Consider the following 14411-nt stretch of genomic DNA (forward strand, 5'->3'; position numbering starts at 1 on the left):
GATTACACATATATATCCTGGGTTTTTTTTTTCTTCCTTTTCTTCTGGACATAAATACTGAGAATATATCACATTGTTGTGAGCCTGGTAGCTGTGAGGAAAATCAGTATGCAGGGCGTTCTAACTTCTCTTCTCTTCTCTTCTCTTCCAGTAGTTTCAGAGGGGATTGTACTTAGTACTGTACATAGTTCTTTTACAGTGTTTATTTCTGATGCTGTTTATTTCAGCCATGTTGATTTGGGGAACTCGGATTTGAGAAGAATGCCCAAACTTGTCTTCTGGTTGCTGTGCAAAAATAGTAACAGCGCCATCTATAGCATAAAGTGCAAACAATGTTTAAAAAGAAAAAAAAGAAGAAAAAAAAAAAGCCTTTCTTTAAATATCCTTTCTTTAAATAATTATCGTTTGCACTGTTTGGTGTAATGTAAATTTCTAAATAAATTGCATATTTCAGTTGCATTATGTAAGAACAAAAATTTGAAATTGTAATTGAGAATAATTCATAAAGTTGATAAAAAAAACTTTTTTTTAGTAGTAGTAGTGTGGTAAAGGCATGCGGTTGCAGAAAATTCATAATGTCCATTTGGGGTCATTTGCTCAAAAAGTGTCACCTAACCACTGTAATTCATGGTGTTACAATTGACCCCACTCTCCCCTACACTTCTGTAATAGTTTCATTAAATATAACACATTTCTGTAGTGTGGAGGGGAAGACTGATATTGTCCAGATCTCGATCTCTCTCTCTCTCTCTTTCTCTCTGTGTGTGTGTGTGTGTGTGTGTGTGTGTGTGTGTGTGTGTTTAAAAAAGAAAGAAAGAAAGAAAGAAAAAACTACAGCGGGAGATAATCCTTCTTTTTTTTTCTTTTAGTTTGATTGCGGTTTGTAAACAACAGATCAGTGCATTACCGCCACCTAGTGGTCCAGTGTAAGTATTTTCTTTTTCCAACAAAACCTTTTTAATGGTTTTATTTGATTATTTGCCATAAATTTGATCTTATTTTATTTTATTGCAACCATTTCATTGCTGTGCGTACAGAAAGAGGGATTAATTAAACAGTGACAAATAAGCTTGTAAATGTTATTCAAAGATTAGTAAAAAATATCAATAATGACAACAACAACATTAACAATAATAATAAATAACAACAACAACAGCAAAAATCTACCACAATTCAAGGGTTACCAACAAAATGGTAATAATATTTCAATAGTCTGTTTTTTGTTTTTTGTTCTGTTTTTAATGATAAGATTGAGATATTTAAGTATGGAATTAATTTCCACCATCAAAATGTTAAACTGTTTCTTCAACTTTTCCCTGCTGTCCACGCCCACAGAGGTTAGCTACACTTACATACAGTAATCTCTTATTTATATTTATTAGTAGTTCTACATTTATTTTTTAGATAAATAAACACATTGACATATCTTAGATACTATCTTAAACTTTAAATCTTCTTGTAATCTTGAAACTGGAGGCTGTAATACTGATCTCTGCCTCTGGGTGTCAGTAAACACACACACCCTTCTATAAGACGGTGGCAGAAGAAGACTTCCTGTTTCCTGGGTTATCCAGTTGGGAAGTGTGTGTGTGTTACAGTGGAGTCTGTGTTCAAGTGAAGTGAGTGTGTTTGTGTGTGTATTACAATGCAGTGTGTGTTCAAGTGGAATGTGTGTGTCTTACAGTGAAGTGAGTGTGTGAGTGTAAATGAAAAGCTGTATAATGATGAATAATGTTGTTAATAAAAGAGGAAGCCTGACCTGTTCTGCTCCTGTAGCGTTAAAATCCTCTAACGCTATAAACTCCTGTGTAATAATGTTACTGTTAGTGTGTGTGTTCTCACTTTCACTCATCTCCATCATAAACAAACAACACACACACACACACAGTACAGTCCACTTCACTTGATGATGTTCCTTCTGAGATTATAAAAGCAACTTTTTCTGAAATTGGCCCCAGTATCCAGGTGTTGATAATTTCATCTTTGGATGCTGGGGTGGTCCCAAATTGTTTTAAGCATGCTATTGTTCAACCTCTGCTTAAGAAACAGGGTTTGGATGAAGGTTGCTTTAATAATTATCGGCCTGTCTCTAAGATATCGTTTCTGTCAAAGCTGTTAGAGAAAGTTGTGCAGTCACAATTGATCCTGTTTTTAAATTCAGCTAAGTTATTGGAACCTTTACAATCTGGTTTCACCGCTTATCATAGCATGGGGTCTGCTTTGTTAAAAGTGTCCAATGACGAAAACTAGCAGGTGTTGCTGGTTAAGCTGGACGCACAGTTTACAGTACCAGGAAACACTTTATACTGGTCAGGGTCACGGTGGATCCTCCTGGGAACACTGGGTGTGAGGTGGGGACACACCCAGGATGGGATGCCAGTCCATCACAGAGCACAATGCACGTACTCAATCACACCTATGCGCAACTGAGCATAGGAGGGTAGAAGAAAACCACGCAGACACAAGGAGAACATCCGAAAGTCCGCAAAAACGGTAACCCAAGTTCAGGCTCGACCCATCTCTAAAGTCACAGCTGGTAGCAGTCCTATGGCCAGAACCAGAAAAAGGACTAGCAGATGGTCAACACACCACTTGCATGGAAAGGGCTTTAATCTCCAGCTATAAACCTACAAGGCGGATCAAGAAGCTTTAGCCATGTCTGTATTGGGCAGCCAAACTCCGAGGCGCTCAGACATGCTGTGTGAGTTGAAGGAACTTCTTCATAGTATGGAAAAAGCACACAAAGCTGACATCCAGACATACATCTCAGGTCATCTGGGTCCGAACATCCTCACTCATAAACCCCTCTACTGCAGGCCACGTAAGCCTATTTGGAACAAGCCCAAGACACGGGCCCTTCTCACTTCCAGGAAAGGAGCAAAATGGAAGCTAAAGTGGAAGAAGCGACTGACGCCCTGCACAGTTTCAACATAAACACCAGGCTACAGGAGCTGAGGATCGAGGAAATGCCAGAAAGCACCAGTGGGGAATTGCTGAGCGTTGATCTGAGGGGAGTTCTGGACATGACACAGCTAGCTAAGCTGGGAAAAGCAAAGCAGGAAAGATGTGCAGTGCCTAGCATGGTAGAACAGGACAGCTGCTTGTTCTCACTCTCACACGAAGATGGGCTCACCTGGAGCGATCGACTGCGCCGGAGGCAGCGCTTTGACACTCAGGTTTTTAACCATTTCCCCTCAATTTCTTCCCAGGTTAGGAACCTCGGTATCATCCTGGACTCTTAACCAAGCAAATAAATTCGGTCGTTAAGAATAGTTTTCATCAACTACGGATTATTTCTAAACTTAAAGCATTTTTGTCTTACTGAGATTTGGAGAAGATTATTCATGCTTTTATCACATCGCGCTTAGCTTACTGTAATTCATTATACTCGGGTCTTCCTCAGTCATCTCTGGCTCGTCTCCAGATGGTTCAGAATGCAGCTGCGAGGCTGTTGACCAGGGCAAAGAAATATTATCGTGTCACCCCAATTTTAGCATCGCTCCACTGGCTCCCGGTCCGTTTTAGGATTCAGTTTAAGATTCTGATGTTTGTTTTTAAAACTCTTAATGATCAAGTTCCTTCCTATCTCAAAGGTCTTCTTACACCACATTCATCTAACAGACTTCTAAGATCTTCTGATAGATTTCTTCTATATGTCCCTCGATCCGGTTAAAAACTAAGGGGGATAGAGCTTTTTCAGTCGCCGCCCACCTACTGACATGTTTTTAGGAGATTGGAGCTTTCCAGCATGACCTTCTGACTGAAATATATTTCTCTTATACAGAAAAACTTCCATACAAAGTCTTCCACACCTTGTTATTTGGAAGTCATGCCATGCTAATGATGATGCTAATCCTTATGATAGTTTAACTTTGTAAACTCTAGCTAAACTTTACCCTACAGGCCATCATAGGTCATGGGGGCGGAGCTTTGTGAACATGGGCAGGAAATGGGGTGGACTCAAGGAGTATAAAAAAATTCAAATGTTGAACCCACCCACTTAACCGTTAGAAACCTACCCTGCTGAAAAAGAACCCAATACAACAGAAACCATCACAGACATTCTAATGGTTTCCACTACAAATACCATTACAAACCATCAGCTAACCAAAACATTACCGTTACCATTACTGGTCCTTAATGGTATCCACTAGACATAACATGCCACCAATAGAAGGCAACAAATTACCAGTAGAGACCCACAGGGACCATTATAGTTTCCATTAAAACTAATACAATTCCCATTATAACCATTAAAACTGCTACAAATTCTATGATGGTTTCTCTTTTGTATTTTTTCAGCAGGGTATTCTTTAAAAAAAAATATATATATATATATATATATTATTTTATTTATTTATTTTTTTTAAAGAATTGAGTATTGAGCAAAGGCTGTGAATACTTATGTACATGTGCTTTTTTTGTTTTTTATTTTTAATAAATTTGCAAAGATTTCAAACAAACTTCTTTCACATTGCCATTATGGGGTATTGCTTGTAGAATTTTGAGGAAATTAATGAATTTAATCCATTTTGGAATAAGGCTGTAACATAACAAAATGTGGGAAAAGTGAAGCGCTGTGAATACTTTCCGGATGCACTGTATACTAATCTTACCTCATGCACCTGTGAGTACAGAGAACTAATTTAGTTCTGACAGAGAACTAATTTATTGCATCGTCATGTTTATTAAGTTTTCCTGTATAAATGAATAAAGTCAGATTTTACAAGGTTAACATAATCCATTAAAGTAGAAATATGTAAGTGTAAAAGAAAATGTTTTAGCATAAAGAGCTAAGAGTTTTATTCTCTCTCCACCAATACAAACATCAGATTATTTAAGAAAAATTATGACCTGAAATCAGTTTCATTCATATATCACATTTCAGCTTTAAATTTTCTTCTCACAGATCCAGACATACCGGTCATTACAGGAAATATCAACCCAATTCGGAAGAGATTTAGCCCAATAGCCAGATAAAGCACAGTCCTCATCACCTCTGCTGTTGGGTTCTCCATCACCCCAGAACCTGAAAGAAGAGAAGCAGTGAGTGAATCCAGTGTGTTTATGAGGGTTTTCAGTCCTCCGGGTCACACTATATCTCTGATTACACTCATTATACTCAACAGTCGGGAAATTTCTGTTACTTAAGGTGAGTCTGATTTCCATCAGGCGTTCATTTAAAAATGCAATCTGAAGGTGCATATTTAACAACGCTATCAAACTGGATAGCAGGCACAACGACTGCAGTACAACATTGTCCACCAGCTTGTTTGTTATGAGCTGAATGGGTCACATGACTGCATCACTTGACTTAAAATGCGTCATCCTTTTTGAATAGCTCCGTTTCCTCAGCCAACACTGTGCATGTGAAAGCAGCTTTAAACACTAGGTAATTCACATGCGAGTCATCATCAAGATGATAACTTCCCAGACTTATACCAACATCTGGAAATGTGAACCGGATGGCGACACGGCAGTAGCACCAAGTGGTGCTAGTTTTGCTATTTTTGTCTTGTAGCCCATCTTTTTACAGCACATGGACATCAAAGAAACATGTGTTCATGTTTACCATCGCCAGACACTGCTAAAATACAGAAATCATGCAGCAGCCAACCTGCATGATGATCTGCTGGAGACGCTACGCAATCTCGGCTTGTTGTGGAGACCAGGCCTCCAGTCCTCAGCGTCGCCTGATGCTTTTGGCCAGGGTAGGGGACATCGAAAGCAGTATGCGAGGAAGTGGAAGCGTGGGAATAGGGCGGGGGTCCATGCTAGGCTAAAAGCAAACCCAAACTGACCGGCTTTCCCGTCCGTCCTGCTCTCCAACGTCTGCTCCCTGGACAATAAACTGGACTACATCCGACTCCAGCAGGCAACATGGCGTGAGTTTAGAGACTGCTGTGTCTTTGTTTTCACTGAGACGTGGCTCAGCGACCGAGTTCCAGCCATTGAGTTAGACGGGCTCGCCTCGTTTCGTGCCGACAGAAATGCAGCTCTGTATGGTGAGACTTGTGGTGGTGGCTTGTGTGTTTACATCAACACGGAATGGTGCAAGAACTCTGTGCTAGTTTCTAGTTACTGCTCATTGCTGGTGGAGTTTGCGACTGTTAGATGAGGACCATTTTATTTACCGCCGAAAGTCACTACCATTCTTGTAATCGGAGTATACATTCCCCCCAGCGCTAATGCTAAGGAGTCGCTCTGTGAACTGTATGGGGCTATTAGTGAACTGCAGAACCCACACCCCGATGGACTGCTTATTATCGCCGGAGATTTCAACCATGCGAATCTCAAGTCAGTGCTCCCTAATTTTCACCAACATGTTGACTTACAACGAGAGGGGTGAACATGCTGGATGTTGTTTACCCAAACATCCCCGGCGCGTACAGGGCAGAGCCCCGCCCCCACCTCGGCTACTCATACCACATCTCTGTTATGCTAAATCCAGCATACAGACCACTCGTTAGACGCTCCAAACCGGTTTTGAAGCAGGTGAATACCTGGCCAGCAGGAGCCATCTCTGCTCTTCCGGACTGTTTTGAGCACACTGACTGGGAAATGTTCAGGGAGGTTGCAACTGACAGCAATTCCACCAACTTGGAGGAATACACGGTGTCAGTGACCAGCTACATCAGCAAGTGCATTGATGATGTCACCGTCTCCAAGACCATCACCACACGCTCCAACCAGAAGCAGAATGACTGCGGAGGTGCGAGCACTACTGAGGACCTGAGACTCCGCTTTAAGGGCAGGTGACAAAGCGGCCCTAAGAACAGCGAGGGCCAAACTGTCCCGGGCCATCAGAGAGGCAAAGCGCGCACATGCCGAGAAAATCCACAGTCACTTCACGGATAGCGACAACAAACGGCGCATGTGGCAAGGCATTCAGGCAATCAGCAATTTAAGGACAACATCACCCACCTGTGACAGTCATGCCTCCCTTCCAGATGCACTGAACAACTTCTACACTCGGTTCAAGGCACGGAATGACGTGGCAGTGAGGAAGACAACCCCTCCTCCAACAACCAGGTGCTGTGTCTAACCACAGCTGATATGAGGAAAACTCTACGCAGAGTCAACCCACAGAAGGCTGCCGGACCAGACAACATTCCTGGCAGAGTGCTCAGAGGATGTGAAGATCAGCTAGCAGATGTTTTCACTGACATCTTCAACATCTCCCTGAGCAGTGCCATCGTTCCAACGTGCTTCAAGGCTACCACCATTGTCCCCGTGCCAAAGAAGTCACCAGTGAACTGCCTCAATGACTACCGTCCCGTTGCACTCACGTCCATCATCATGAATTGCTTCAAGAGGCTCATCATGAGGCACATCAAGACCCTGCTGCCCACCTCGCTGCAGTTTGCGTATCGCACCAACCGCTCAACAGATGATGCCATCGCCACCACCCTACATCTGGCCCTCACCCACCTGGACAAGAAGGACACCTACGTTCGAATGCTATTCATAGACTTCAGTTAATCATTCAGCACAAACATTCCTCAGCACCTGATTGGAAAGCTGAACCTTCTGGGCCTGAACACTTCCCTCTGCAACTGGATCCTGGACTTCTTGACTGGGAGACCTCAATCAGTCCGGATCGGGAACAACATCTCCAGCACCACCACGCTGAGAACTGGCGCCCCCCAGGGCTGCGTGCTCAGTCCACTGCTGTTCACTCTGCTGACTCACGACTGTGCAGCAATGCCAACCACATCATCACGTTCGCGGACCACACGACCGTGGTGGGTCTCATCAGCAAGAACAACGAGTCAGCATACAGAGAGGAGGTGCTGCAGCTAACGGACTGGTGCAGAGCCAACAACCTGTCTCTGAATGTGGACAAAACAAAAGAGATGGTTGTTGACTTCAGGAGAGCACGGAGTGAACACTCTCCGCTGAACATTGACGGCTACTCCGTGGAGATCGTCAAGAGCATCAAATTCCTTGGTGTTCACCTGACGGAGCACCTCACCTGGTCCCTCAACACCAGCTCCATAGCCAAGAAGGCCCAGCACATCTCTACTTTCTGCGAAGTCTGAAGAAAGTCCATCTCCCACCTCCCATCCTCACCACATTCTACAGAAGAACTATTGAGAGCATCCTGAGCAGCTGTCTGGTTCTGAAATTGCACCTCATCAGATCGCAAGACCCTTCAGCGGATAGTGAAGACAGCTGAGAAGATCATCGGGATCTCCCCCCCATACCCCCCATCCCCCCCAATCACAGACATTTACACCACGCCCTGCAGCCGCAAAGCCATCAGCATTGTGGATGACCCCACACACCCCTCACACACACTCTTCACCCTCCTGCTGTCTGGAAAAAGGTACCGAAGCATTCGGGCCCTCACAACCAGACTGTGTAACAGCTTCTTCCCACAAGCCATCAGACTCCTCAATACACAGAGACTGGACTGATACACACACACACACACACACACTCTGAACTGATCACCATCCCACTCTCATTGAAATATTTGCACATTCCTGCATTGACACTGTTGCATTTTTTGCTGCTACTGTACTATAAAAAATATAGTATCTAATTTATTATCGCTATATACACTTTATATACACTTTACCTGGCTGCTACCACTATAACTGCTATGTCCATGTTTTGGTATAAACTAATCTGCTGAATACTAAGTCATAGCGTGTTATGTTTACATTTATACCATTTTTAAATTATATTGTTACTCCTTGGCACCTATCTTCTGCACTACCTGTTATATCAGATACTTCCACACAAGAACTGTGTACTGTTTAGCGCTACACTGTCACTTACTGTACCTATTGTCCTGTTTTAGTAGTTACTGTACTGTCCTGCGTTGTTAGCACACGTCTGCACGTGCACTTTATGTAGAATGTTTGTAGATCTTACTTAGTTCTGTCTCGTCTCATGTGGTTAGTGTGTTGTTTTATGTAGCACCATGGTCCTAGAGAAATGTTGTTTTGTTTCACTGTGTACTGTACCAATTGTATATGGTTGAAATGACAATAAAACCACTTGAACTTGGATAACATTAATAACATCCATTATAAGCAGGGTTTAGTATCGTGATCTCTTACCCATTGGTCAGTTGTGTACCATCCACCCATTTCCAGACCCCTTCCCTTTCTCTGTCACTCAGACCAATCCAACCCGCCTCACCTCTTCTCCACAGATCCACAAAGTCCTGGTGAGGAGTAACAACTCATTAGACATTCCAATAAACATTGTCCAACACGGGTCAGGGGTTACGAGCAGCACATTTTCCATGCAGTCCTTTCATGAATCCAGAAATGTTTACAGTTACAGAAAAAGCAGACAACAATATTCTATAGGATTATATATATAAATCTTATAGTGTGGACCAGATAGACAACAAATACACATTCGGTGTTTATCAAACAAGAACATTTTTGAAAATCTTTCTCGATTCAGTTAAAAATGTTCTCTCTGACCTGTTCCTCTCTGCTGTTTATGATCACCAGGTCTGCTCCTTTTCCCTGGCAGTCGTGTCTGCTCTCACTCCAGCTCTTCTTCTCAGTAGAGATGTAGTAAATACTGGAGCTGAAGTATTTCCATCCTGGTGTATTAATGTTTCTCTCTGTCCAGACAGAAGATTAAAACACAAGCACCTTCATAACAGCACTGCATTATAACCACTGAATATATATATATATATATATATATATATATATATATATATATATATATATATATATATATATATATATATATTCTATCAAGTGATTGATATTTCTCTCAGGTTTATGAACCCTCTGCAGGACCCTGGATGGAACCCCGTGAATGAATCCATGCAATGATTGGTGTGAATATGTAATATACTTCAAAGTGAACAAACAATCACATACTCAGTTGAGAAATCCTGTTCTGGAGTTCTTCTGTCTTCCTCAGAAACTGGTCTCTTTCTTCAGCTGATTTTTTATAACTGGTCGTTAACTGGTCTCTCTCAGCAGTCAGCTTTCTGTAACTGGTCTGTAACTGTTCTCGCTCAGCAGTCAGGTTGCTGCAACTGGTCTCTAACTGGTATCTCTGTGTAATCATGTTGTTATAACTGGTCTGTATTTGGTCTTTCTCTGTAGTCAGCTTGAACCACAGTATTGCGATGGCAGCCAGCAGAAGAACAATCAGCATCAGCAGACACACCACAGCCAGTCTGTAGCATCTATGTCCTGAGGTGTTTGGTTCTAAAGCCAGAAAGTACATTCATATGTATAATCTACATACCATGGTGTAATAATCCTTTGGGCTGTTATCAGGTGAAGTAGTCTGCGTATAAATGTGTGTGTACGTACCTGAAGTCATAGTCTCTTTATTGCTTCTGGTCACTCGCATTTCTATTACATCTTCATTCGCGTAGATATCTTCATACGAGTCCGTGCTATCGTTTAGATCAGCTGAACTGCTGTGTGCTGCAAATCTCGAGTTTTCATAAACTGATTTCATCATCTCTCTATAAAGACACTGGAACTACAATGAGACTTCAATCTGTTTTAAGCATAGATCTCTATCTCCACCGCAGCCCCCAGTTCTAAAGAACTCTGTGTGGTTTTGTACATATACTCTGTGTGTAAAAAAGGACAGGAAGTTGAGGTGAGACAACATCATACATCATCAAACACTTTTCAGAATTCAACACTCAAAACCTTTACATTTATATCATTATGCAGACATTTTCTGCCCAGAGCAGCTTATAGAAGTGCTTTATATTCTACATCATAGACCTTTCCTCATATTCGTAATTGTACTTTTATTTTTACTATACTGAAGTATCATTTTATGTCCGTATACTTTACTTGAGTATTATTGAAACCCAATACTTGTATTCTTATACTTGTATCTGTGGTGAAAAATGTCCAGGGTGTGATCAGGGTCATGAAATCATAAAAGGCCCTAATGCTCGTACTGAAGATCTTTTCAGCACACTCAGTACTGTTAAAGCATACAGTTGTGCGTGAGTAAAAACTCATAGCACATTGCATTTCCAAAACCGGATTTGGAATGATGAATTTCTAAATTTAATTGGGACTATAGAATTCAAACATGTACTTATAAATTCTTTTTTCTTTTTTTTTTCATTATTATTTACTAGACAAAGCAAGTGTCAAATAAAGCATTTTTGTTTTGCTCAACTTCATGCAACAGTAACTTTACTTCACCGTTGGTGACAATCATCTTCTTGGACCTTTTCACATGCTTCATGCGATCCGCAATAAGCAGTGTTCAGGAGCTGGCTGCTCGGCTTTTTAAAGGGAAGTTTTTACCATTTATGATTATACGTGGGTGTTCATTTATGCAAAGAAGTTTGACCGTGCATCATCACATCAATTTAGAATGTGTAAAATATATATATATATATATATATATATATATATATATATATATATATATATATATATATATATATTCTCACATCCAGACACACAGTTGTGCTAAAGATGTGCTAAAGCACAGTTGTGCTAAAGATCTAATTCATCATCTAATTCATCTAATCTAGTCTAAACTGTCTTTACAAAATCAAAAATCTCTGGGTTACGTATGTAACCCTGTTCCCTGAGAAGAGAACGAGACCTTGCGATTAGCATAACACTATGGGACGCATCCGAAGCTTGTGTAAAATCATGCCTATTTATAGGCCTGCCGTGATCAGGTGACGTGGCAATTAAGCGCGTCACGGGATATATATATATGGCACCTGTGAACTGCACTGACAGCCTCTATTATCTGAAGCGAAGACGCAATTCACAGGCCTACCCCAGTATGCCAAAGCTACACAACGTCTCGTTCCCTTCTCAGGGAACAGGGTTACATGCATAACCCAGGCGTTCCCTTTCAAATGGAACTCCACGTTGCGTTTAGCATAACGCTATGGGAACGAGAATACCCACTCCGTCATACCGATGGTACGGACTGTTCAAAAACACCCAAGCCCGAGGGTCACTGCAAGACACTCGAGCCAGGGGCAGAATGAATATCCAGGCTGTAATATCGAATGAATGTGTGTGGCGTAGACCACCCTGCAGCAGCACACACATCCTGTAAGTATACCTGAGTGCAACTCAGATACGTGTAAGTGCAACTGAGAGAGCTTGTAGATCTACTACTCGCTTGAGAGCTGTCAGGACCAGCAGAAGAGCTACCTTTAGAATCAGAAGCTTCTCAGAGGCTGACTCTAAGGGCTCAAATGGGGCACCTGACAGACCTTCCAGGACCACAGAAGGTCCCAGGAAGGTATACGTGGCCTGCAGATGGGCCTCAGCCACCTGACACCACGCATAAACCTCGAAGTTAGAGGATGTTGCCCCACAGAGGCTCCATCAACAGGGGCTTGGCTGGCCGAAAGGGCGGCCACGTAAACCTTGATTGTAGAAGGAGCCCACCCCGCTGAGAAACGTTCTTGTAAGAACTCCAGGACTGTAGCTATTGCACAGTTCACTGGGTCCACAGTGGATCCCTGCAGATGGGAATCTCCCAAGGAGTGTCATCTAGCAGGGATATTATCTCGGAGAACCATATTCGAGCTGGCCAATAAGGTGCTACTAGCAGCAGACATAGGCTGTCTTGGTGAACTCTTGCTAGAACTTGTGGTTCCAGCAGATCGATCGGGGGAAAAGCGTACAGATGTGACCTCGGCCCCATGTGCACCATGCCGTCCAGCCCTAATTGTACGGGAGGAGTGAGGGCGAACCACAGCAGGTAGTGTGTTGTCTCCTCCGAAGCGAACACATGCAGTCCCACTTGGCCACACCTCCGCCATATAGACTCCAGTCCACTTGTGGATGGAGCCACCAATCCCTGGGCCTCAGTCCCTGCCTCAATAGAATGTCTGCCCCCACATTCCAGTTGCCCAGAATGTGCATTGCACTCACTGACAACTTTCCCTCTGCCCAGAGAAGAATTATTTGTGCCTGCCTGAACAGGGGGCGCGGACATAATCCTCCCTGGTGGTCAATATATGAGACCACCACTGTGTTGTCTGTAAGCACATGGTGATCTCTCAATTGAGGAAGAAGGAATTTCAGTGCTAGAAATATGGCCCACATTTCTAGGCAATTTATATGCTGCTCCAGATGAGGGCCGCGCCAGAGACCGTGAGCTGGACAGCTGTCTAAGACCCGTGAGGGAGGTGTCCGTCATTACCGCTTTGCGCTAAGGAGACACCCCTAGAGTGTGACCCAAGGCTAGAAACCAGGGACACTCAAATTCTCAGAGCACGTAGGCATCGCCGCATGACTCTGATTACTCTCAGAGGTTTCGTAATTGGACGAAACCCCCAACGTCTCGGCCACCACTGAACGGTCTCCTGTGCAATAGTCCCAATAGTATGACGTTGGTTGCCCAACAGCTCCAATAGTCTTCCATAGAGACTGGAGGGGATGCCAAGATCCATCTTTATCTTGCTCAATGTTGATAGGATTGACCCTATGCATGTTGGGGATAGAAACGCCCTCAATGTAGTAGAATCCTTATAACCCCTAGAAAAGTTGTCTACTGCACTGGAGAAAGCATACTTTTCTGAGGTTCAACCTGAGCCCCAAGCTCTTCATGTGGGTGAGACCAACATCTCGATGTTGAACCGCCAGTTCCCTGGCTCGTGCTAGAATTAACCAGTCGTCCAGGTAGTTTAGTACACGGATGCCCTGGAGTCACAATGGAGCCAGAATGACATCCATGCACTTTGTGAAGGTGTGAGGGGATAAAGCTAGCGTTATTTCTATGTGGAAATATGCACCTTTTAGATCTATCGTCACAAACCAGTCCTCAAAATGAATCTGTGGAACGATAAGTTTGGGCGTCAGCATCTTGAACCCGTATGTCCGAAGAGTACAGTTCAGATGACGCAGATCTAAAATTGGCCGCATACTCCCATCTTTTTTGCGGACCAGGAAATAATGGCTGTAAAAACCTCCCTCCCTCAGGGAACGGGGTACATGTTCTATGGCCCCTTTGTCCAAGAGGGATCTTACTTCCGGCGCTAACGTTGTTCTCTGGTCTGTGCTGACTACTGCGGTGAGCACACCTCTGAACTGGGGGGGTCCAGCTCTAAACTGGACCCGGTAACCCTTTTCTACGGTAGACAGAACCCATGGAAACACATTTGGCAGTAGTTTCCATGCTGCCAGTCTTTTAGTGACGTTAACTATTCCACATTCTATTGGAGAGAAAGCATCAGATTTTCGTTGCCCTGTGACAGCTTGCTGACCAGAGAACACTGAAAACTTGGGACATCCTTGGCTAGGGGAGACCCTACAGTAGCACTGAGGGCTAACTGCCCTAACAACCTCATCTCCCCTGATACGTCCCTTCACGGCCCCTCAGGACCACTCTTCTTTGCCTGCTTGGCTTTTATGACCATTCTAAGACCAGGCATAGTAGCAGGCCGCGACTGTGGCCGCCTGGTT

At 43.2% G+C, this 14411-nt stretch overlaps 1 protein-coding gene across 1 annotated transcript; it reads right to left on the reverse strand.

The window, feature by feature from the left end:
• Nucleotides 1-4677: 4677 nt before the first annotated feature.
• On the reverse strand, nucleotides 4678-10966 carry LOC128609329 (C-type lectin domain family 4 member M-like). Its single transcript, XM_053627861.1, has 6 exons — nucleotides 10305-10966; nucleotides 9861-10196; nucleotides 9447-9592; nucleotides 9293-9320; nucleotides 9072-9195; nucleotides 4678-5029 (listed from the first exon to the last, which is right to left on the reverse strand). Exons 1-6 carry the CDS (start codon nucleotides 10456-10458, stop codon nucleotides 4891-4893), a joined length of 927 nt encoding a protein of 308 aa, XP_053483836.1. The 5' UTR covers nucleotides 10459-10966; the 3' UTR covers nucleotides 4678-4890.
• Nucleotides 10967-14411: the final 3445 nt, after the last annotated feature.

This window comes from Ictalurus furcatus, chromosome 6 (assembly GCF_023375685.1).
Source record: "Ictalurus furcatus strain D&B chromosome 6, Billie_1.0, whole genome shotgun sequence".
NCBI classification, from domain to species: Eukaryota; Metazoa; Chordata; class Actinopteri; order Siluriformes; family Ictaluridae; genus Ictalurus; species Ictalurus furcatus.